This window comes from Callorhinus ursinus, unplaced genomic scaffold, assembly GCF_003265705.2.
Source record: "Callorhinus ursinus isolate GAN/ISIS: 27379988/994484 unplaced genomic scaffold, GSC_fseal_2.0 scaffold7, whole genome shotgun sequence".
Taxonomy (NCBI): domain Eukaryota; kingdom Metazoa; phylum Chordata; class Mammalia; order Carnivora; family Otariidae; genus Callorhinus; species Callorhinus ursinus.
Window position 1 is genome coordinate 51,430,927 of NW_027397069.1, and position 26,474 is coordinate 51,457,400.

Sequence of the window (26,474 nt, forward strand, 5' to 3'; positions counted from 1 at the left end):
GCGCCAGGAACCAAAACTGCTGGAACCTGGACCTTGGACTTTCCAGCCTCTATAGCTGTGAGAAATGAATGTCTGTTGTTTAAGCCACTCCAGTCTATGATACTGTGTAATAGCAGCCCAAGTTGGAATCTTTATTTTCCTGTAATTATTTTTTTAAAAGTCTGATGACTAAAGAACAGTGAAAAGAGAGGATCTGTTACCAAAACAAGATGCATCAAATTATGGATGTCAGCATAACTGGACCTAGGCCTATGTTCATTCTACACATAGGAAAGGTAGAAAATAAAACTGTCTTGAAATCTGACCAAAATTATTAGTACTTTGGCTTTTAGACTATTGCAGAGGTATATTAAAATACATTTCTAGTTAGAATAGCAGTAATTTTAGATTATTTTTAGGCTTTAGAATTGGCTGGCTTCTTGTTGAGGAGAAAAAAAGGTGACATTTGACATTCAAATAAAGAAAAGAGTTTATTATTGCATGAAGAGAAGCTCAATACCTTTAAAAAGAAGAAATCTGTGTACTGTCAGCAAGAGCTGACTTATATGTGATTTATAGCACAGGGAAAGCCAATCTTTAACCTGACTTGATTCTAATCAAAAGTTTTTTAATGCTGCTATAACTAGAGGACAAAATGTGGGATGAGAATATTCAGCGCATATTTCATTTGAGGAAAACGTGAAATGTTACAAAGTTTAAAAAGAAAAACTTTCTCTCATTCAAGATACATTAATTTCACCTACAAACCAGTATGCTTACCCTAGACTTTGCTAAAATTACTAATACCAATTTTTCTTTTGGTAAATAGTTTCTATTTCTCAAATACAAAAATATGCCTTCATAATGTAACTAACATTTATAACTCACCCTTTAAAATCATCATGCAGAAGGAGGAGGAGCAAGATGGCAGAGGAGTAGGAGACCTAAATTTTGTCTGGTTCCAGGAATTCAGCTAGATAGGGATCAAACCATTCTGAACACCTACAAACTCAACAGGGGATTGAAGAAAAGAACAGCAGCAACTCTCAGAACAGAAGAGAGATTGCTTTCTGGAAGGTGTCTTCTGATTTGTTTAGTGTATATTTTTCTGGGGCCAGTGTTACCCTTTTAGCATTTTGTTCTCTCATTCATCTATTCTCCTCTGGACAAAATGACAAGATGGAAAAACTCACCTCAAAAAAAAAGAATGAGGGCGCCTGAGTGGCTCAGTTGGTTGAGTGACTGCCTTCGGCTCAGGTCATGATCCTGGAGTCCCAGGATCGAGTCCCACATTGGACTCCCTGCTCAGCAGGGAGTCTGCTTCTCCCTCTGACCCTCTTCCCTCTCGTGCTCTCTCTCATATAAATAAATAAAATCTTAAAAAAAAAAAAAAAAGAAGAACAAGAGGCAGTACCGACTGCCAGGGACCTAATCAATATGGACATTAGAGTAAGATGTCAGAACTAGAGTTCAAAATGACGATTATAAAGATTCTAGCTGGGCTTGAAAAAGGCATGGAAGATACTAGAGAATCCCTTTTTAGAGAAATAAAAGAACTAAAATCTAACCAAGTCGAAATCAAAAAGGCTGTTAATGAGATGCAATAAAAAATGGAGACTCTAACTTCTAGGATAAATGAGGGAGAAGAGAGAATTAGTGATAGAGAAGACCAAATGATGGAGAATAAAGAAGCTGAGAAAAAGAGAGATAAACAACTACTGGATCACGAGAGCAGAATTCGAGAGATAAGTGATACCATAAGACGAAACAATATGAGAATAATTGGGAACCCAGAAGAAGAAAGAGAGAGGGGGCAGAAGGTATATTGGAGCAAATTATAGCAGAGAACTTCCCTAATTTGGGGAAGGAAACAGGCATCAAAATCCAGAAGGCACAGAGAACCCCTCTCAAAATCAATAAAAATAGGTCAACACCCCAACATCTAATGGTAAAACTTATAAGTCTCAGAGACAAAGAGAAAATCCTGAAAGCAGCTCGGGACAAGAGGTCTGTAACCTACAATGGTAGAAACATTAGACTGGCAGCAGACCTATCCACAGAGACCTGGCAGGCCAGAAAGGACTGGCATGATATATTCAGAGCACTAAATGAGAAAAATATGCAGCCAAGAATAGTATATCCAGCTAGGCTGTCAGTGAAAAGAGATAAAAAGCTTCCAGGACAAACAAAAACTAAAAGAATTTGCAAACACTAAACCAGCCCTACAAGAAATACTGAAAGAGGTCCCCTAAGCAAAGAGAGAGCCTAAAAGTAACATAGGCCAGAAAGGAATAGAGACAATATACAGTAACAGTCACCTGACAGGCCATACAATGGCACTAAATTCATATCTTTCAATAGTTACCCTGAATGTAAACGGGCTAAATGCCCCAATCAAAAGACACGGGGTATCAGACTGGATAAAAAAAACAAGACCCATTGATATGTTGCCTGCAAGAGACTCATTTTAGACCCAAAGACACCTCCAGATTGAAAGTGAGGGGGTGGAAAACCATTTACCATGCTAATGGACATCAAAAGAAAGCTAGGGTGGGAATCCTTATATCAGACAAATTAGATTTTAAACCAAACACTATAATAAGAGATGAGGACACTATGTCCTACTTAAAGGGTCCATCCAACAAGAAAGATCTAACAATTGTAAATATCTATGCCCCTAACACGGGAGCTGCCAATTATGTAAGCCAATTAATAACAAAATCAAAGAAACACATCGAGAACAATACAATATTAGTATTTTTACACTCCCCCCTCACTGAAATGGACAGATCATCTAAGCAAAAGATCAACAAGGAAATAAAGGCTTTAAATGACACACTGGACCAAATGGACTTCACAGATATATTCAGAACATTCCATCCCAAAGCAACAGAATAACATTCTTCTCTAGTGCCCATGGAACATTCTCCAGAATAGACCATATCTTAGGTCACAAATCAGGTCTCAACTAGTACCAAAAGACTGGGATCATTCCCTGCATATTTCTGGACCACAATGCTTTGAAACTAGAACTCAATAACAAGAGGAAAGTCGGAAAGAACTCAAATACATGGGAGACTAAAGAGCATCCTACTAAAGAATGAATGGGTCAACCAGGAAATTAAAGAAGAATTAAAAAAATTCATGGAAACAAATGAAAATGAAAACACAACTGTTCAAAATCTTTGGGATGCAGAAACGGTGGTCCTAAGAGGGAAGTATATAGCAATACAAGCCTTTCTCAAGAAACAATGTCTCAAATACACAACCTAACCCTACACCTAAAAGAGCTGGAGAAAGAACAGCAAATAAAGCCTAAACCCAGCAGAAGAAGAGAAATAATAATGATCAGAGCAAAAATCAATGAAATACAAGCCAAAAGAACAGTAGAACAGATCAATGAAACTAGGAGCTGGTTCTTTGAAAGAATTGATAAGATTGATAAACCCCTGGCCAGACTTATCAAAAAGAGAAATGACCCAAATAAATAAAATCATGAATGAAAGAGGTGAGGTCACAACCAACATCAAAGAAATACAAACAATTATAAGAACATATTATGAGCAACTATGCCAGCAAAGTAGATAATCTGGAAGAAATGGATGCATTCCTAGAGATGTATCAACTACCAAAACTGAACCAGGAAGAAAGAGAAAACCTGAACAGACCTATAACCACTAAGGAAATGGAAGCAGTAATCAAAAATCTCCCAACAAACAAAAGCCCAGGGCCAGATGGCTTCCCAGGGGAATTATACCAAACATTTAAAGAATTAATACCTATTCTTCTGAAACTGTTCCAAAAAACAGAAATGGAAGGAAAACTTCCAAACTCAATTATGAGGCCAGCATCACCTTGATCCCAAAACCAAAGACCCCATCAAAAAGGAGAATTACTGGGGCACCTGAGTGGCTCAGTCGTTACTGAGTGGCTCAGTCGTTAAGTGTCTGCCTTCGGCTCAGGTCATGATCCCAGGGTCCTGGGATCAAGCCCCGCGTCGGGCTCCCGGCTCAGCAGGAAGCCTGCTTCTCCCTCTCCCACTCCCCCTGCTTGTGTTCCCTCTCTCGCTGTCTCTCTCTCTCTGTCAAAATAAATAAATAAAATCTTTAAAAAAAAAAAAGGAGAATTACAGACCAATATCCCTGATGAACATGGATGCAAAAATTCTCACCAAAATACTAGCCAATAGGATCCAACAGTACATTAAAAGCATTATTCACCACAACCAAGTGGGATTTATTCCCGGGCTGCAAGGTTGGTTCAACATCCACAAATCAATCAATATGATACAATACATTAATAAAAGAAAGAACAAGAATCACATGATCCTCTAAATAGATGCAGAAAAAGCATCTGACAAAGTACAGCATCCATTCTTGATCAAAACTCTTCAGCATATAGGGATAGAGGGTACATACCTCAATATCATAAAAAGCCATCTATGAAAAACCCATGGCCAACATCATTCTCAATGGGGAAAAACTGAGAGCTTTCCCCCTAAGGTCAGGAACGCGGCAGGGATGTCCATTATCACCACCGCTACTCAACATAGTACTAGAAGTCCTAGACACAGCAACCAGATAACAAAAAGAAATAAAAGGCATCCGAATCAGCAAAGAAGTCAAACTCTCACTCTTTGCAGATAATATGATACTTTATGTGGAAAACCCAAAAGATTCCACCCCAAAACTGCTAGAACTCATACAGGAATTCAGTCAAGTAGCAGGATATAAAATCAACGCACAGAAATCAGTGGCATTCCTATACACCAACAACAAGACAGAAGAAAGAGAAATTAAGGCGTTGACCCCATTTACAACTGCACCCAAAACCATAAGATACCTAGGAATAAATCTAACCAAAGAGGCAAAGAATCTGTACTCAGAAAACTATAAAATACTCACGAAAGAAACTGAGGAAGACACAAAGAAATGGAAAAATGTTCCATGTTCATGGATTGGAAGAATAAATATTGTGAAGATGTCAATGCTACCTAGAGCAATCCACACATTCAAAGCAATCCCTCTCAAAACTTTTTTCACAGAGCAGGAACAAATAATTCTAAAATTTGTATGGAACCAGAAAAGACCCCAAATAGCCTGCGGAATGTTGAAAAAGACAACCAAAGCTGGGGGCATCGCAATTCTGGACTTCAAGCTCTATTACAAAGCTGTCATCATCCAGACAGTATGGTACTGGCACAAAAACAGACAGCTAGATCAATGGAACAGAATAGAGCCCAGAAATGGACCCTCAACTCTATGGTCAACTAATCTTCGACAAAGCAGGAAAGAATGTCCAATGGAGAAAAGACAGTCTCTTCAACAAATGGTGTTGGGAAAACTGGACAGCCACGTGCAGATGAAACTGGACCATTTATTTACACCATACACAAAAATAGACTCAAAATGGATGAAAGACCTCAAATGTGAGACAAGAATCCATCAAAATCCTAGAGAAGAACACAGGCAGCAACCTCTTTGACCTTGGCCACAGCAACTTCTTTCTAGACATGTCTCCAAAGGCAAGGGAAAACAAAGGCAAAATGTGAACTATTGGGACTTCATCAAGATAAAAAGCTTTTGCACAGCAAAGGAAACAGTCAACAAAACCAAAAGACAAAAAGGAATGGGAAAAGATATTTGCAAATGACTTATTAGATAAAGGGCTAGTATCCAAAATCTATAAAGGACTTATCAAACTCAACATCCAAAGAACAAATAATCCAATCAAGAAATGGGTAGAAGAAATGAACAGACATTTCTCCAAAGAAGACATAGAAATGGCCAACAGACACATGAAAAAGTGCTCCACATCACTCAGCACCAGGGAAATACAAATTAAAACCACAATGAGATACCACCTCACACCAGTCGGAATGGCTAAAATTAACAAGTCAGGAAAAGATAGATGTTGGCGAGGATGCGGAGAAAGGGGAACCCTCCTACACTGTTGGTGGGAAGGCAAGCTGGTGCAGTCACTCTGGAAAAGAGTATGGAGGTTCCTCAAAAAGTTGAAAATAGAGCTATCCTATGGCCCAGCAATTGCACTACTAGGTATTTACCCCAAAGATATAAATGTAGTGATCTGAAGGGGTGCCTGCAACCCAGTGTTTATATCAGCAATGTCCACAACAGACAAACTATGGAGTATAGAAGTCCATCGACAGATGAATGGATAAAGAAGATGTGTGTGTGTGTGTGTGTGTGTGTGTATACACACACACATCGACAGATGAACGGATAAAGATGTGTGTGTGTATACACACACACACACACACACACACACGGAACATTACTCAGCCATCAAAAAAATGAAGTCTTGCCATTTGCAACGACATGGATGGAACTACAGGATAGTATGCTAAGCGAAATAAGTCAATCAGAGAAAGACAATTATCATATGATCTCACTGATATGTGGAATTTAAGAAACAAAATAGATATAGGGGAAGAGAGGAAAAAATAAAACAAGATGAAACCAGAGAGGGAGACAAACCATAAGAGACTCTTAATCATAGGAAACAAACTGAGGGTTGCTGGAGGGGAATGGGATAGGGGGATGGTAGCCTAAATCAGCATTCACATGAAAACACTTGTTAGGCTTATACACAGGGCTTGATTAAATGCAGAAGAAAACATTAATGCCTCAGATAAGCAATTTCCAGCCTGAACACAAAGGTCCCATTTTAATATTAAAAAGTCTGCATATCCTTCATTATATTATTTGTGTTAATACCCATTATTTATGAAAACGTTATAAAAGGTATTAAAATCATCAATACTTTTAAAATTTATTATTTTAAAGTTATACTATTCTCCTTTTTCCTTTTAGGTGTGATACTAGTGTGGTGATATGTATTTTTAAGTGTATTTCTCACCTGGAGATATATTCTAAAATATATGTGGGTGAAATAGTAAGATGTCTGGGATTTGCTTCAAAATAACTGGAGGAGGGGGGGTGTATAGGAGTATGCATGGAAACAAGATGGATATAAAAGGATCATTATACTATTGTATTTTTATGTGTGTGAAATGTTCCATAATAATAATGCTAATGTAACATTTTTCCATCCTCTACATACAGTCCAGCAACATTAGTACACATTTACTCAAGAAACCGTAATTCAGTCTACAGAAAATGCTTGGTGCACAAATGGATTCTTCCTCATCCTGTGGCTCATGGCCATAGGGTGAGATTTGCCAATCCAGACCATGGTACTTGTACATGAATGGAAATACTGAATATATCCAATAAATAATATTCCTTGCCAAAAGTCTGAAACATTCTGATTTAATTATTTTGATAAATGTGTGCAATCACTGAAAGGATATAAGACTGTCACTTTGATGATGATTTGCTTATTCTCCTAAATTGAAGTCAAAGCCAACAAATTTTGAATGATCACATCTGTCTTTCAAAGCTGGGTAAGACTCATCATGCAGGCATTTGTACTATTAAGAGGTAAGTAGATTTCTATATTCAGGTGATCATAATGAAGTTTTTTTTTTAAAGTGATTAGCTATGCTCTCAATATTATCTTCTCATTTAATCACAAAATTTTGCATCCTAGCATTTTGATTAAAACATATTACCATCCATCAATAAAACCATATTTAACCAAATGTCCAGCAGAATGAGCTATACACAATTGCTAGCTTACTCCTTTGGTTAACTACTATCCAAAAAGTTTGTGTTTGTTTAAGCCTCTCTTCTTAAAGTACACTAGTAACTTGGTTCACTTTCCTAATTCAAAAAGCATACAGAATATGGATTTTTACTACTGAAGATATTACAGGTCCACTGAAATACCACTGCAAATATCTACTTCAGGATTATCTAGATGTAACAGGTTAGGAATACAGACACAAAATATTCCCTTCACAAGTGATTTTCTGACTAAATACCTAATTTGAATTAATTTTCCTGTGAATTGCACCTCTTCTAAAACAAATTATAGAATAAAAATGATTTAGTTGAGTTCCAGGTAATCAGTAATCAAGATTTTACTATTTTCTGTACAGAACAAGTCATGAAAAGTTTACAAAAATGTAATGGGAAATTGTTTTTTAGAAAACTAAAAGTAGAGTAATAAAATCCATAAGGCTTTTTATTTTTCTTGGATAAACAAGTGGTATTCAGGTTTTGATCAATGTTGCATAAATAAATCATAGCTCAGTAAAGTCTACCAGCCAAATGGGAAGACATTGATTCACTTCAAAACATGACAGAACTTATTGCTATTAAATTAACAAATATTCTGGGAACAGAACATATACTTAACAAAGTTGATGTGGCCAAAGAAGGTCGGGGGCGGGGAGGTACTCAAATTCTCAATGCCGGATGAGTGGCAGATAGAGGGGGGAAAATCATGACCTTTTTCTGGGAGGGAGGGTACTTTCCCTCTCCCCAAAACACACACAGGCAAAATTTTACCCACAAATCAAGAAATTTGCAGATCCCCTGAAATCCACCAATGGATCTTGGAGGTAGAAGGTAAGGAGCCCCTGATCTAGAAAATTATGAAATTGAGACACAGAAGACAGGGAGAGGGACTTAAGCCATAGGATCATATGGTTTTGTTGCATCATCTGTCCTACACATACGCATACTCTTGTGTAACTAAATAGGGAACCATCCTTAAGAAACATAAGCAATCCCCTACATCCAACAGGTCTTGTAAGTTTTACTTGGAAAAAGAAAATCCATATTCAGAGATATATTATTTTCCACACACGTGATTACTATATTACTTCTACCTATAGTAACGAAGCTTCTGAGAACATTTTTGTTCACTGCCTTATCACCAGCTTTTAGAACAATGCCTACCCTACACCCAATAACTGAATAAATGAATTAGCATATTTTTACCTTAGCACAACATATCCTAACAACCAAATTATTCTGAATAAGCCCATTATAACATCTAAATTAATTTTAAAGGGCAATTTTCTCCGAAAAGAATCTAGATACTGACATTTAATTATATACCCCACCAATCTGAAAGCATGACGATGATTCTTAATACAGTATTTGGTTTTAGAATAAGTTCTCCTTCGAAGTAATGGGGATATATTAAAATAAGAGATCCACCTCTAAAAACCCCCCTCAAAATTAAATTAACTCCTCCTAAATCAAAATGCCCCCTTTTTCAACTGTGTCAAATATGGCTTCAGAACTCCACAGCAAGTCAGGTACCAATGCAGTTCTTCAGTACTCCTAGTTCTGCTGCTTTACTTTCTTAGATAAACAAAATAAACCGAGTTCAGATTTTTCTAGATACTAAGCAACATATAAGTCCTAGCCATACCTTGCTGTTCCTGGTAGAGACAGCTAGGAAGACACACTGGAAAATGAAGAATCAACCTATATAATACTCAATTCCTCATAATACAAAACATGTAACTATTTCAATGGTGAAGTATCCAGGGACATATGTTAAGAATCACCTACCTCTCAGAGATTTCTGGGTCAAAATAACGAAATGAAAATACCAAGAACCATTAAAGAATAAAGCTTCCTTAAAATGTAAGTTAGTAAGAACATTTAACATAATTTATATCTGATATACATGTCATTTTCAAAAACATATCTATTAGATTGAATAAAATACAGAATATATTTTAGGAAAATATGTTCAAGAATTGTGGGTGCTCCACTTAACCATTCCGTTATTGCTCCAATAAGGCACAATGTTGCTAGGTCCTAGAAATGGTTCACAGAATCATTCTGGTTCTTCTAAGTCAAGTCACCAGAGGGGGAGAGAAAAATACTGATTCATCTAAGACAAGATGATCTCTTATCAAGACAAAGAAAGGACAAAGCTTATCATGCTTATCATCAGAATCTATTTTTTGGACAAAGATTGGTTTTGTTGAACTTTTAATCATTAAGCTATCTTAACTGCTTACTGGGTAGGTAATTTATCCTGAATAATATTACAATTACCAGTTCACAAGGCTTTCCAGATAAAGTGGCAGGTAATGCTGCTTTCATTCTAATAACACGTTGTTACTTAATAACGTGAACAGAAATGGCATCTAGACTGCAATAAGCTATCCCACACACACTCTCTCCTTGCTCTTTAGTAAACCCAATTTTATCTGAGTCAGTTACATGCTCAGCTAAAGGATTACATTCCTTTCCTTTCCCTCCCCTTTCTCTCTCTCCTTCCTTTCTTCCTTCCTTCCTTCTTTCTTTTCTCTCTCTCTCTCTCTTTATTTTGAAGGATTACATTTCTAAGACACCCTCAGAGCTAGATGTAGCCATGTGACTAAATTCTGGCCAACAGATATAACAGGAAATAGTGTTTGGAAACAGGAAAGGCTTTCTTCCCTTCATTTTTCTGTGGCCTGGAATATGGGCGAAATGCCTTAAGTCATCAGTAGTCGTCTTAAACCATGGGATAATCCTGAAAAAGAAAGCATGGGGGTGCCTGGGTGGCTCAGTCGGTTAAGTGTCTGCCTTTGGCTCAGGTCATGATCCCAGGGTCCTGGGATCCTGTCTGGCTCTCTCAGTGGGGAGTCTACTCCCTCTCCCTCTGCTGCTCCCCCTGCTTGTGCAAGTGCTCTCTCCTCCTCCCCACCTTCCTCTCTCAAATAAAAATAAAAAATCCTTAAAAAAAAAAAAAAAAAGCATGTACAAGGCAGACAGACAGTACCTGGATCACCAATGACTGTGGAATGAACAGTGTACAGGTCCTGGACTGCCTCCCTCTGAGCTTCTTTATATGAGAGAATAAATCCCAATTTATGGTTCCTAAACTTTGATGAACATTAGAATCACCCAATGAGCTTTTAAAAAATCTGGATACCAAGGCTGCTCCTCATACTAATTAAATAAGAATATCTGGGGATTGAAATCAGGTTTTAAAATTTTTCAAAGACTCTCAGGCAGATCCCAAGGTGCAGCAAAGTTTGGGAACTATTGCTTTATGTACGTAAGCCCCCCACATTGAGTCCTTATTACTAACAGCTGATTCTAAATCTGATACTGCATAAGTATCAGTTAGAAAAAAGAAGAATATCTTTATGGCTACATTCTATTACCTATGTAGTTTAAGTGAAAACCTGCAAATGGAAAGACATTTTTAAATATCACTACACTCTAATTTATCATTAAAGTAGGAAGACAGAGTATATTTATTAAGTACTCTGCTTATTTTTTAAAGCATTATCTCATTTAATCCTCACCTCAACCCTATGAGGCAGTATCATGCATATTTTACAGTTGAAGAAATAGAAGCTCAGAGAAAACAACTTATTCAGGGTCTCACATCATGTAATTGGCAGACCCAAGATAAAAGTTCCTATTTGTATTAACTTCAAGGCTTGTGCATTTTCTTTGAGAGCCCTCTAAAGAGTTACATTTTTTCTTGAGGAAATATTAATTTCATGAAAGAATAAATTTGAAAACCAATTTTTAAAAATGGATAGGGGAAAAGCATCCCTATTAAATCTGCATGCATTTCATAAATCTTGTGAACCACAAAAATATTATCTTCAAGTTAATTTTTTAAAAAAATTTTTGCTCTTAAGTATCACTAAATAAATGAATTTTAAAAATCAAGAATTTATAATTTGTCAGTTTTGAAAATAGATCTTTAAGAAGTACTACTGTTATAGAATAGAGGAAAAACTGGCTATGAGAATTTATTAAAATACAAAGAAACTAAATTAGTTAATGCAGTTACTTAACTTTAAATTTTGAAACAATGTTAATTTTAAAATGAACAGATTTTCAGAAGGGTTTCAGCTCTTTCACTGGCTGGCTCTTTTATATAATTCCATTTATACCAAAAAGTTAATGTTGATTAACTGACAGAAAAATAAGGAAACAGAGGATTTGAACAACACTACAGATCAACTGGACCTAACAGACATATAAAGAACACTCCACCCAACCGTTGTAGAATATGCATCCTTCTCAAGTGCACATGGAATATCCTCCAGGACAGACCACATTTCAGGCCATGAAACAAGTCTTAACAAATTTAAGAAGACTGAAATCATACAAAGTATCTTTTCTGATCACAATGGAGAAAAACAGAACTCAATTTGCACAAGCGAAAACCTGTAAACAGAAAGGCATTTTTAAATATTATACTGCAATTTATTATTAAAGTAGGAAAATAAAGAATATATTTATTGAGTACTTTATTTTTTAAGCATTATGTCATTTAATCCTCAAATATATGGAAATTAAACAACACACTCTTAATGAGTCAAAGAAGACGCCACAGGGAAATTAGAAAACACCTCGGAACGAATGAAAATGAAAACACAACATACCAAAACTTATGAGCTGCCGCGAAAGCAGTGCTAAAAATAATTTTATAGCTATAAATGTGTACATTAAAAATAAGATCTCAAACTAACAACCTAATTTGACACCTCAAAAAACTGCAAAAAGAACAAACGAAATCCAAAGCTAGTAGAAGGAAATAATAAAGATTAGAGCAGAGATCAAAATAGAGAACAGAAAACCAACAGAAATAATCAGCCAAACTAAGTTGGATTTTTGAAAAGATAACAAAATTGACAAATCCTTAGCTAGATGAAGAAAAAAAGAAGACTCAAATAACTAAAATCAGGTAAGTGGGTCAATACAACTGATGCCAGAGATAAAAAGGATTACAGGAGAATACTATGAAACACTGTATATCAACAAACTGAATAACCTAGAAATAATGGATAAATTCCTAGGCCTACAACCTACCTAGACTGACTCATTTAAGAAACAATTTATCTGTACAGACCAATAATGAGGAAGGAGATTAAATCAGTAATCTAAAACTTCCCAAAAGAGAAAACCCTAGGACCACATGGTTTCACTGGAGAATTCTATCAAACATTTGAAGGAATTAACACTAATCCTCTGGAATTCTTCCAAAAATACTAAACAGGAGGGAATACTTCCAAGTTTATTCTATGAGGCCCTGATAGCAAAGCCAGACAAAAACATTGTAAGAAACCTAGACAAATATTCCTGATGAATACTGATGTAAAAATTCTCAACAAAGTACAAGCAAATCAAATTGAATGACACATTAAATTCAATGTAAATTGAATTACACACCATGGCAAAGTGGGATTAATTCCTAGAATGCAAGAATGGTTCAAGAATTAAGAAAGTCACATGATCATCTCAATAAATGCAGAAAAAAACATTTGACAAAATTTAACACTTTTTCATGGTAAAAACACTCAACAAACTAAGAATAGAAAGATACTATCTCAACATAACAAAGCAACTTATGAAAAAGTCCAAAGCAAACATCATACTCAATGGTGAAAGACTAAAAACTTCTAAGATAGGAACAAAGACAGGATGCCTGCTTTCATCTCTTCTATCCAACGTGGTATTGAAGCTCTAGCCAGAGCAAATAGGCAAGACAAAGAAATGAAAGGCATTCAAATTGCAAAAGAAGAAGTAAAATTATCCTCATTCAAAGATGACAGGATCTTACATGTAGAAAACCCTATAGGTTACATGCATGCATGTGCATGCACATGCACACACACACACACACACACACACCACACACACACACACACACACACAGTTAGAATAAATTCAGCCAAATTGCAGGACACAAAAATCAACACACAAAAATTAGTTTCTATAGGCTAACAATGAACAATCTGAAAAAGAAATGATGAAAACAACTCCGGTTACAGTGACATAAAAAAAGAATATAACACTTAGGAATAAACTTAACCAAGGAGTTCAAAAACTTGTACACTGAAAACTACAAAATATCACTGGAAGAAATTAAAGAAAACACATATAAATGGAAAGACATTCCATGCTCATGGATTAGAAGACTTAATATTGTTAAGATGTCCATACTACTGAGACGGACCTACAGATTCAACACAGTCGCCATTGAAATCCCATGGCATTTTTTTGTAGAAATACAAAAATTCATCCAAAAATTGATACAAAATTCCAAGGGACATGTAAATAAGTCAAAATAATTTTCATATAGAAGAACAAAGTGAGAGAACTCACACTTCCTCATTTTAAAACATATAAGAAAGCTAAGTAATCAAAACAGTGTGGTACTGGCATAAAGACAAAACAGACCAGGGGAGTACTACAGAGGGGTCCAGAAATAAATCCTTGCACATATGGCCATATGATCTTCAACAAGGGTGCCAAGACCACTCAATGGGGAAAAGACAGTCTTTTCTAAAAAGAGTGCTGGGAAAAATGGTTATCTATATACAAAAAAATGAAGTTGGACCCTTATCTTACACCATGTACAAAAATTAACTCCAAAGGGATTAAAAATCTAAGTGTAAAATCTAAAACTATAAAACTCCTACACAAAAAAGCTTAGGGGAAAATCTTTATAACACCAGAGATGGCAATGATATTTTGGAAATGACACCAAAAGTACAGGCAACAATAACGAAGATAGACAAATGGTATCACAACAAACCTAAAACCTTTTGTGCATCAAGGACATTATCAACAGAGTGAATGAAAAGGCAACCTATGAAAAGGGAGAAAATACAAATCATATATCTAATTTGGGGTTAATATCCAGAATATATAATACATTCCTAAAACTCAAGAACAAAAATCAAATAACTCAATTAAAAATTGGGTAGAGAATAGACATTATTCCAAAGATGATATACAAATGGCCAACAAACATATGAAAAGATAATCAACATCACCAATCGTCAGTGAAACGCCAAATCGAAAACCACAATGAGCTATCACCTCACACCTATTAGGATGACTACTGTCCAAAAAAACAGAAAATAACAAGTGTTGGTGAGGATGTGGAGGAATTGAAACCCTTGTACACTGTTGATGGGATTGTAAAAGAGGCAACTGGTACGGAAAACAGTATGAAATTTCCTCAAAAATTAAAAACAGAACTATCATATGACCCAGCAATTCCACTTCTGAGTATATATCCAAAAGTATCAAAAGAAGGGTCTTGAGATATTAACACATCTATGCTTACCACAGCACTATTCACAATAGCCAAGAGGTGGAAGTAACCCATATGTCCAACAGGGAAATGGATATACAGTGGAATATCATTCAGCTTTAAAAAGCAAGGCAATCCTGTCACATGCTACAACATGGATGAATCCTGAAGACATTATGCCAAGTGAAATAAATCAGTCACAAAAAAACAAAATGGTTCCATTTATATGACTACTAAAGTAGTGAAATTCATAGAAACAAAGTAGAATGGTGGTTACCAGAGGCTGGGGTACTAGGGGAGGAGGGGAAAGGGAGTTGTTTAATGAATATTCAGATGAATTTCAGGTGCGCAAAATGAAAAAGTTCTGGAGATCTGTTTCATGACAATGTGAATATACTTAACATTACTAAACTGTACACTTAACGATTAAGATAAAAAATTTCATTATTTTATGATGTTAAGGTAATGTTTACTGAATTATCCCTAACTCAACATGGGAATTATTAAATACAGAGTTTTAAAACACTAAAAAATCTACTACAATGATGCCTTAAAAAGCTTCTGAAAAGTGAGTATTTTAGATTCTACAAAAGTAAGATTGTTAAAAACATACAATCCTACTTACCTTGGCTTGTCTCTTTTTTCCCTTTGTCTTTCAAAATCTCGTCCTCTGTCTTTTCCATCTCTTGGTTTTTCTTCTATTCTATCTTTTACTTTATACTTTTCTTTATATTTTTTCCCCAGAACAATATCTTCCTGTATAGGAGGAGGTGGACTAGGAGTTCGAGGTCCTTTCTTTTTACTCTGGTTGCCTTTTGAATTCCTGAAGGTAATACAAAGCTATCATTAGAGGTCCAAATACTTTTGGAAGGTCAAATGGGTATTTTTTTTCATTTTAACAAAGCACACTTAAAAAATATTATCAATACCCAGGAAAAAAAATACACAGAAATGAGCAAATAATTAATTTAACTTGCTACTTATATAATTTTAAAGGACAGGTTTCTGAGAAAGATAGAGGTGGTGTAGGAAGAGAGTCTTTCAGAAATAGAAATAACAAGAAAACTGCATGAACTGAATTTTTTTAAAGCTTATATAGAAAAGTAGATGTATGATTCCACTACTCAAGGATAACCCTTGTTAACACCTTGGATATATGCCCACAGTTTTTCTATGTCTCTTCTCCCTCCTCCAATACTATTATAATGTTTTGTAAAAGTTTTTTGTACTAAACATAGCATGGGTTATCTTTTCTATGACAAAAAACAGATGTAGATAATTATTTTTATAGACTAGACTGTATCAAATTTCATAGAATAGAGATGCTCCATAACTTCTTTAAACAGTTTCAGATTGGTAAATCTTTTAGGTGGTCTCCATTTTTATGATAAAGAATGCAAAATTACATCATCTATAAATGAAATCCTAAACACTGTTAGTAAACATTTATTTAAACATTTAAGTCTTTTTTTTTTTTAAGATTTTATTTATTTGACAGAGAGCGATAGCAAAAGAGGGAACACAAGCAGGGGGAGTGGGAGAGGGAGAAGCAGGCTTCCCGCTGAGCAGGGAGCCCAATGTGGGACCTGATCCCAAGACCCTGGGATCTGGACCTGAGCTGAAGGCAGCTCAAGGACTGAGCCACCCAGGCGTCCCAATCTTTAAGTCTTGTTTAAGAAATCTTTCTCAACACTAAGATTACAGTGACTAAAAACAGTCCCTTAAAATTCGGGAATTTTACCTTTCACATTTAATCTACCTAGAAGTGATTACTGGGTGTAGAGTAGCCTCTTTAATTTGGCACTTTAAATAACTTTATCCAAATGGTATAACTTTGACCTCTTATATATCCAAAATTGTCTTTACCTTATATCTGCACAGTCATTTGACTGAATACAGCATTTTGGTGTTAGATAACCTTTTCCCTCAGAGCTCTACAAATATTGTTATAATATTTTATAACATTTAGTGTTGCAGATGAAAACTACAAAGAGAGTCCATTTATTTTTCCCCATGCGTGTTACCCAGTTTTTCAGCTGGGATGATTATAAGACATTCTTCTTTAGAAATTAAAAAATGCACCAAGATATATTTAGGTTTTCTTTTTTTAACCTTCTCCAGAACTCAGTAAACCATTTCAATCTAAAACCTTAACTCTTTCAGTTCAATTTTAAAAAATTTTTATTTTATCAATTCTCCAAATGGCCCAAGTCTCTATGGTTAGCTTTATTATAGTTACTGCATCTCCTGGATCTCTCCTCCATGTCTTATTTTTCTATTATTTCCATCTCTCCTTTTGCTTTCTCATATCCCAAATATGTCTTCAAATTCACTAATTCTTTTAAGCAGCACTCATTCTACTTGTTCCAAATTTGGCAATCTCATTATTCTGCCATTTTTAGTTTCTTAAAACTAAACTGTTTTTCTCCCAAAATATCTTTGTTCACAGATTGCTTTAATTTTCGTGTCAACTGGTCTCATCATGTCAATGCAATTATTCTCTCAAACTGTACTAAAATTATGAATTTATTATTATTTTTGTTTGTTCTTAAATTGTTATTAAACTTGTTCTTGTTTTCTCCAACACTGTTTAGTCTGGTGCTGAATTTTGAAGCAGCCCTCTCTTTTCATGTATCTGGTTCACCAGCTACTCATTTCACTATCTCTATTAGTTTTTATAAATGATGACCTAAGTCTATATCCTAGAACTTACTTCCTGTAACCGTGATGTCTCTAATCCCACGATTCCTTAGCTATGAAAAGGTAATGGGCAGCATCTTCCTCAAAATTGCTGGTAAAATTTTAAAAAGATAAAAGTATAAAATCAATGGACTCAGTGGGCATTCAGAAAATCCTTATCCCTATTTCTTATTATCGTAGGTAGGGTTAGCTATGTAGCAAGTCAGAAGTTACTAAAGTACAATCAAATCTATTTTTCACTTTTGTCTCCTGCTATGAACCTTATTAGCCACATATCTCCTTACATATTTATGAGATAACTCAAACTTTTAATGTATCTAACAGATAAGTGATAAATGCCTGCATTTCTAAATGTTTTCCACTTAAAAGACAAAAACAGTAGTATCTATTAAAAATTATTTTAAAGACAAAATAATAGAGGAATTCTTGATACGAACTGTATTTTTACATTACTTCCTGTGACAGGGACTAGCTAGGTATTTACTAAATGTTGTCTTTGGCACACTGTTGAACCATACTGTCTAGACTTTTCTGAAATCAGGTATGGCCAAGTGACCAAGTTCTGGCCAAAAAATGTGAGTAGAAGTGATATACACCACTTCCAGGCCTAACTAATAAAAGACTCTCATACTCCAGGCAATTGTAAACTGTTCAGCCAAGTAAGAGCAATACTCCAATTAATTTTTTTCTCTGCACATTCCATTTTTTGGTGTCCCCAAAACCCAAGTGGAGCCAATGTCACAAGGAGCCTAGGCTAATGAATCTCTATGATAGGAGAGCAATGTATTAATCAGAACACCCATTTTGATTTTACTTCAGTGAAAAATAAACTTCTGTAGCGTTAAACTCACATTCTGGGATTGAGCTATTACAACAACCAGGATTACACCAATATACTCACTGAAGTACAGAATTTCTTCACATTACCTTCAAAAATATGGGTAGTTGGAAATCACAATTACGTTACAATATGAGATTTCAAGTGCCTTCCAACTACATGGGTCAAAATTGGTTTTGCACATTCTGAAGTCAACAAGATCTTTCAACATTTTTTTAAGTCAACTGATTATTCTTTATTGGCAGAACCTACTTCCTATTTGTGACATAGAGCTCAATTATCTACTTCTACCATTTTTAGATCCTTTCCTTCTCTCTCCTTAAAACTACTCCTTTTGAACAGCTTTTGACCTACTTTGTACAACTTTGTACATCTTTGTACAACTTTGTACATCTTCTTTTTTTTTAAAGATTTTATTTATTTATTCATGAGAGACAGAGAGAGAAGGGCAGAGGGAGAAGCAGGCTCCCAAGGAGCAGGGAGCCCGATGCGGGACTCGATCCCAGGACCCTGGGATCATGACCTGAGCCGAAGGCAGATGCTTAACCATCTGAGCCACCCAGGCACCCCAACTTTGTACATCTTTGTACAAAGAGCTATAAAGAAAAATTTACTTAATAAAAACTAAGAGACAATGTAGATGGACAGAACAGATAATACATTTGCTGATGTATCTAAGCCACACTGTATCTCACATATTAGCCTAAAGCTTGCTATCAGGATATATCTCACAATGAACATCAAAGAAAACAGCCAGCTTTCAGGGAGAAGTATGAATTTCAATTTGTCTGTAATTACGCTGACCACCCAATATGATAACAACGTAAGACCAAGGAGCCTATTTACCTGATTGTCACCTCAGATGACTTACTGGCATTGCTACAACACTCTACTGAATTTTAACTGAAATTCTAATTCTTACTTTTTGCTTAATATGCCTTCATACAGCTTACAGTATGATTCAACAATGAAACCAGAAGTTGATGATCTGACACACACTACACAATGTATAAACTGCATGGCTAAAGAAATACTATACTCTTAGAATACAAGAAATATACTAATTAAATCAAGGTGAGCAATTATTCCTGCTAAATAATAAGAGGATAAATGAATTACTAATAAAGCTGTAAGAGAAGACTATATGAAAAAGAACAAGATGCAACTAACCCTTCATCCAAACAAACCCTTCATCCAAACAGTTAACAAAATTTTCCACAAAGAGATTAAATTTCAAAGATTTTATAAACAGAAAGGATAAGGAAACAAAAGAAGGGTATTTCTGGTATGCTGGTTTTTGTTTTTTGTTTTGTTTTGTTTTTCGGAAATGGATGGAAGGAACTGAGGGATAGTTATTTAACTGGTTAGCCAAGAGGATAAAAGAACAAGAACAAATGAAGTGGATGCCATCACATAGATCTATCATTCACTTCTTCCATATTTCTTTGCAACATTTACTCAATTCCAGGAGCAAAGGAGAGGATCAAATCATCTTTACAGAGTGTCTTAATACAATGCAAAGCTCTATGCAAAGTAGGTGCAGTGGGGAGAAAAAACAATGAACCACCAAGATCCCAATCTTCAAGGAGCTTAAGTTTAACAGAGGTTCTAATATATGTACGCCATAGATAAAATATAATGCAAACAGTAATATTAAGAGGGAGGTATAAATAAAATCTGATAGATATACAAAAAGAATAGAAATTATGCTCAATAAAGAGAAATGGAAAAACTTAATGGAAAGACAGAATTTGAGCTGGACATTGAAGAACTGAAGGTGGAAGAGGGTAAGAAGAAAACTGGACAAAAATATTAACAAGACTGAAAAGATCAAAGTATAAACGTCATCTTAAGGAATCTAAATTTTAGGGCACCTGGTGGCTCTGTCAGTTAAGTCTCTCACTTCAGCAGGTCATGATTTCAGGATCCTGGGATTGAGCCCTGCATGGACTGAGCCCTGCATCCAGCTCTCTGCTCAGTGCGGAGTCTGCCTGTCTCTCTCCCTCTGCTCCTCTCACCACTCATGCATGCATGCACACACGTGCACTCTCTCATAAATAAATAAAATCTTTAAAAAAAATAGAATCTGAATTTTATTCAACAGAATGGAAATCCACTGAGTTTTTCAATGGCATAGTAAATTAATTGGAATTGTTCTTTCAAGATTTCTCTCACAACATCTGTAAAATGAATAGGTTGGGGCTGCTGAATAAAATGTTTATGTGTGTAGGGGAGTGGCACTGGATAAAATAAACACAGTTAGTAGGATATAATAATCTAGGCAGAAGGTACCTGGAGTCTGTAGGGTTAAAGCCTCTAGAAACTAAAAGGGAGAAGACAGATATGTTTCCTTGTGGGTTCAGATAAACAGTTTGCCAACTGGTCATATGTTGGGAAGAGGTTTAGGTTTTTTTCTTAAAGAAAATTAGTATATGTGCTTTAATTAAAACAAAATTTAAATAGTATAGAGTGACATTAAGTGGGAATGTGTCTTCTGTCTTATTTTTAGTCCCTCAATGTAATCATATTTTCCTATTTCTATTTTTATTTCCTCAACTGGCTACTGGAATAATTCCAATATCTTCATACTGCTATATATAGGCTATAAAGAATCTAATCTCAGAACCACGTGCACAAGGAGACAAGAAGAACATTCACTGTGTATAACTTGTAACAGTGAAAAACTGAAAACAACTTCAATGTTCAATAGCAGAAAAGTAAATATAGTATAAGTACTCAAATGAAAAAAAAGGCTATATACATCAATATAAATACAAAAAATGTTAAGTGAAAAAGAAAGTTGCAGAAGCAAAGCTTTAATACAAGTATTAAGATTAAACAGATAAATACATATGAAAGTATAAAAACACATGCACAAGTATCAAAAACAAATTCAAGAGGGAAAGACAGGATATATATGTATTATGTTTTATTCTTAAAAAATAAAAAGCTCTGAAGCATACGTAGGTGGGACACAGACATCTGTTTTATTGTTCTGTATAATTTTCTTTTAAATTTAAACTTTTTGTACCTTTTTTTAGAAGAAAAAAATTTACATTACATACTGAAAGTACCCTCTGTAATCTACTAACTCTTTTGAGTATCATTTCAGAAAAAGCTATTTCATTCTGGCATTATTTACCACCCTACTGACCTCTGCTGGTCCAATAAGGGTGAGGATACTGCAGCTGTCTTCCTGTCTTTCTTGCTTGCTGAAGATGATGACTTAGGGCTTGATTTTCGCTTTGGAGATTTGCTTGATTTTCTTAGAGAAGGTGATGGAGATAATTTTGATCTAATCACTTCTGGTGAAACCTTTTAAAAGAATTCAGTCAATTCAGAAACTCCTTCAATCATGGCTGTTATAATCAGACAACAAAGTAGGTGTTTCTAAAATATACCAAACTTCAGATGAAATATTAAGTGCTATTACAGACACCATGATTAATCTGACTCCTAAACACATGCTTTTAACCAATATGATAATTAACTGCCCTAACTTAACACTAATATCAATAAAGCAAACTAAAATTATAAAACTTCAAAATCTCTTCGGAAAAATCACAAATTATATTCAAATAAGTTGCATTTCTACCCTTTAGAAAGTAAACAAGTATTCTAGAAATAGCTTAGGCCTAAAAAACAGACATACATAGATTCAAATCCTATTTAAATTAGCTGGCAACTCTACGCAATACCACCTCAGTTTTTTACCTGTTCAAAAGCAAAAATATTTCATATTTATTATATAATAATGTGAAGATTAAATGACTGACATATATGTAGTTGATACACAATAATTTGATCAGTGTATCAATATCCTAATACAATTTAAGATAGAGCTAATGAATTCTCTGATCAATAGCCATTTATTTGATGCTAATTATTAACATATTTCAATAAACAGCATACCTCTTTTTTAATAATAATTTCTTCTCTCTTATCCATGTTTTCTTGTTCCAGCTTCATTAATTCCCTCTGTATCTTCTGACGCTTCATTTCCAATGACAACTCATGAACGTAATCATAATTAATATCTCCATTGTCAGAATCTTTAAAATAAAAATTACATTACTTGTCAGAAACTATCAATTATCTATACCAAAAATTAGAGAAATTTTTTTCCAGTAAATTTTATACAAATTAAAATGGTAGATTCTTTCATTAGAATAACATACTTCTTAAAGATAAAATATGTACTGGTTCTATAAAGGATTAAAATCAATATGGTTGATTTTTTTATGAAAAGCCAAACATTTTTAAGATTCTTGGGTTTCTGAAAGTAGTTTTGGGTTGCCTGGGGTTGGGATTTTGGTTAGGAGATGGGATTTTTAAAAGATACAATTAAAAACTAACAAGTAAATTGTAAATATTAAAGATACCAAAGCCTTCAATATTTCATCCTGAATATGATGTGATTTCATTATCTCCTTGACTTTAAGAATTCATTAGTATTAAATGAAGGTTACATTAGGTGTCCTACACTGCTTCCATATTCTTTTTTTACTAGTGACACAACTGATTTGTATCTAAAACTAAAGTCTGATAATTTCATACTAATGTGTACATGAGCTAATGTCTGAGGGAGCTGTACATTTCCATTATAAGCGATTTGTACTGGTTCCTTAGATTAGAACTGCCTATCTCCTCAACAGATATGATACTATGCCTTTATTTCCATTCACCTTTTCCAATGAAAAAAATATGATGGCTTGGTTAAAGGAAAAAAAAAAAAGAAAGAAAAAATGGTGTGCAGAGCTATTTCATCACAATATGCGGAAGTTTTCAGTGGCTACTGGCATTGCCACCCAACCTCTCACCCTCATTTGCTATAATGCCAAAAAGCCTAGAGGAAGGAATTTCAGTGACTCCTATCCCAACACATGACAGACAATGTTGGGCTTGACTGCTTAGGAACTGAAGTGTCTTCTCAAACGATACTTTTAGCACTTAGGATCACCATTCCTTAACCTGGGGTAAAGAAATAAAATGAAAAACTAAAAAACAACGAAGAAAGGTAGTTCTACTTGATTGCTTAAAGCACAAGAAAACGAACATCAGGGTGCTTGGGTGGCTCAGTCGGTTAAGCGTCTGCCTTCAGCTCAGGTCATGATCTCAGGGTCCTGGGATGGAGGCCTGCATCGGGCTCCCTGCTCAGTGGGGAGCCTGCTTCTCCCCCTACCCTTCCCCTCTGCTCATGATCTCTAAAATCTTTCAAAAAAAAGAAAAGAAAATGAACATCATTGTCATGCATAGACCAAATACATTATAATGCCAACTATCCATTTATATGCTTGGGAACTGAGAGGGTAGCTATATAGCCTTTAACTGTGTAACTCAATTGATTACTCACCTAATAGAAGATGATGACAATTTTTCAGTAAATATATAAAATACACTAAACCACATTTTTCAGTCAGAAAGCAATCACTAAATATTTAAGGACATAAAGCTTTTACTAGATAAAATGATTAGAGATACCGAATTTTTTTTAAGATTTTATTTACTTGAGAGAGAGAGAGCACACAAGCAGGAGGGAGGGGCAGAAGGAGAAGGAGAAGCAGACTCCCTGCGGAGCAGCGAGCCTGACGCTGGGCTCTATCCCAGGACCCTAAGGTCATGACCTGAGCCAAAGGCAGACACTTAACCAACTGAGCCACCCAGGTGCCCCAGAAGATACTAAATTTAAGTAAATAAATAATGGCTATCTTCAGTATTACTGTGCATTCTGACACTTTGTATCAGTGAGTAATAGGGTTCAAAGATTCAGTTTGATGGTATTCTTAAAATATTAACAGAAAAAATTCCATAATTAAATACTAAGTATGTATAAAACAAAGGGAAGAGTAATTAATTGCAAAGAATGATTTATAGCATTTTTAAAGGTATTATCAATAATGTCCCACGTCCCTCTAAAAACTGCTATCTGGAAATATCACCAATACAGAACACACGTAAAAAATGAGAAGCTGGCTTTCAGTCCTTGAGTCCCCAACTACCCCACAAGGGGCTAAGCCTGAACAGTTAAAGTCAATGTACTATAACTAATATATCTTGCTTAGAGGAAAAGCTCTCAAGTCTTCACTCAGATACTACTTATTCTTATTTTATGGCTATCTATTATAAACAAAAGGAAGATGTTTTCCTGGCCTATAAGAGATGAGCTACAAAACAGGCATGATGCAACTGATAGTCTAACAAAAAATGAAAAATGAGAAGGCACAAAACATAAAATGAAACTCAAAACAAAGTCTGAAACCCTTTAATAAATTTAGAAAATGTCTCTCATATCTTATAGCTTGAGGTTATCATAATTGCCTAATAAAAACTGATTCATATAGATGATTAAGTCATTAGAAAAATATTAAATATAATTAGAATGTCATATTTTATAAGGCAGAGATTTTTAAGAACATATAAAATAGAAAAATACAATACATAAGGTTGACATTCTTTTTTTTTTTTTTAAGATTTCATTTATTTATTTGACAGAGAGAGAGCACAAGCAGGGGGAGCAGCAGGCTGTGGGAGAGGGAGAAGCAGACCCCCCCAATGGAGGAGGGAGTCCGATGCAGGGCTAGATCCCAGGACCCTGGGATCATGATGTGAGCCAAAGGCAGATGCTTAACCGACTGAGCATCTGGGGCACCCAGGGGCCCCATCATTCTTAATACATAAAGAGTTCATACTGATTCAAAGGAGAATGAACAAGGACACAAACAGCAATTCACAAAAAGAAAAAAACACAAATGATATATAAATATGGCTTTTTCATGTATGAAAGAGTCATTTTTTTCTAATTATAGCATTAGGTATTAGCAAAGGTACAGATAAAACGTATGTTCATTATCTGAAGGTAACAATGTAAACCACTACATTTACCTTGGAAAGTAATTTGGCAACATGGGTAAAAGCCTTAAGAATATTCATACCTTTTAATATAACAATTTTACTTCCAGTAATCCATTTTATGCAAATAATCATAGATATATAAAAAGTATATGTATATGGATTAAAAACTATATATATTTAAGTATTTCCTTTTGTCTTTAACATATACATTCTCACTATTAAAAGTCTTAATTCTGGGTGGCTCAGATGGTTAAGCGTCTGCCTTCGGCTCAGGTCATGGTCTCCGGGTCCTGGGATAGAGCCCCAGAGCCCCATGTCGGGCTCCCAGCCCAGCAGGGAGTCTGCTTCTCCTCCCTCTGCCTCTCCCCCTGCTTGTGCTGTCTCTCTCTCTCTGATGAGTAAAATCTTTAAAAATAAATAAACAAAAGTCTTAAGTACACAGAATAAAATGTGAAATTCCCTTGCACTCCTCCCACTGCCATCCTTACTCCAGTGGTAACACTGTTACTAGTTTAGTGTTGTATGCATAAAAATAAACGTTTATATTTATACTCTTTAAAATAATGGGACTAAAACTACACACACTGCCCTATAGAAATATCTTTCCAGGGGCGCCTGGATGGCTCAGCTGGTTAAGCGGCCAACTCTTGATTTCAGCTCAGGTCATGATCTCAGGGTCCAGGGATGGAGCCTGCGTCGGGCTCCACGCTCACTGCAGAGATGCTTGAGATTCTCTCCCTCTGCCCCTCCCACCACTTGCACTCACTCTCTAAAATAAATACAATCTTAAAAAAAAAATCTTTCCATGTCATGCATAGAGATAAACCATTTTCATTTTAACATCTGTAATGCATTTCATGATATGAGCATATTGTAATTTATTTAATCATTTTCCTCTGACACACACTCAGTTTGTTTTCAATATTTTGCTCTATAAACAATACTTCAATGAACATTCTGACAGCTTCCCTGATTCACAAGTGCAAATTATTTCTTTAGGACAGATTTCTTAAATTAGATTTGCTGGATCAAAGATAAGCAAAATTTTATTTTAATATTGCCAAACTGCACTCCAAAATAGCTTTGCCAATGGAAACTCCCACTTCATAATATTAGTATTTTTCATTTTCACCCATCTGATGGGTGAAAAATGCTA

The 26,474-nt window shown here is 35.2% G+C and overlaps 1 protein-coding gene across 5 annotated transcripts in view; it reads right to left on the bottom strand.

Annotated features, from left to right (window-relative positions):
• The window catches only part of ZC3H13 (zinc finger CCCH-type containing 13), a 92,575-nt gene that overhangs the window by 37,792 nt on the left and 28,309 nt on the right, over positions 1 to 26,474 (bottom strand). For all 5 annotated transcript variants that reach the window (XM_073894528.1, XM_025874862.2, XM_025874860.2 and 2 more), the window contains exons 6-8: positions 22,379 to 22,518; positions 21,621 to 21,781; positions 15,554 to 15,751 (exon numbers count right to left, since the gene is read on the bottom strand). In XM_073894528.1, coding sequence (XP_073750629.1) covers positions 15,554 to 15,751; positions 21,621 to 21,781; positions 22,379 to 22,518 — 499 coding nt within the window. The remainder of the gene's footprint in view (positions 1 to 15,553; positions 15,752 to 21,620; positions 21,782 to 22,378; positions 22,519 to 26,474) is intronic.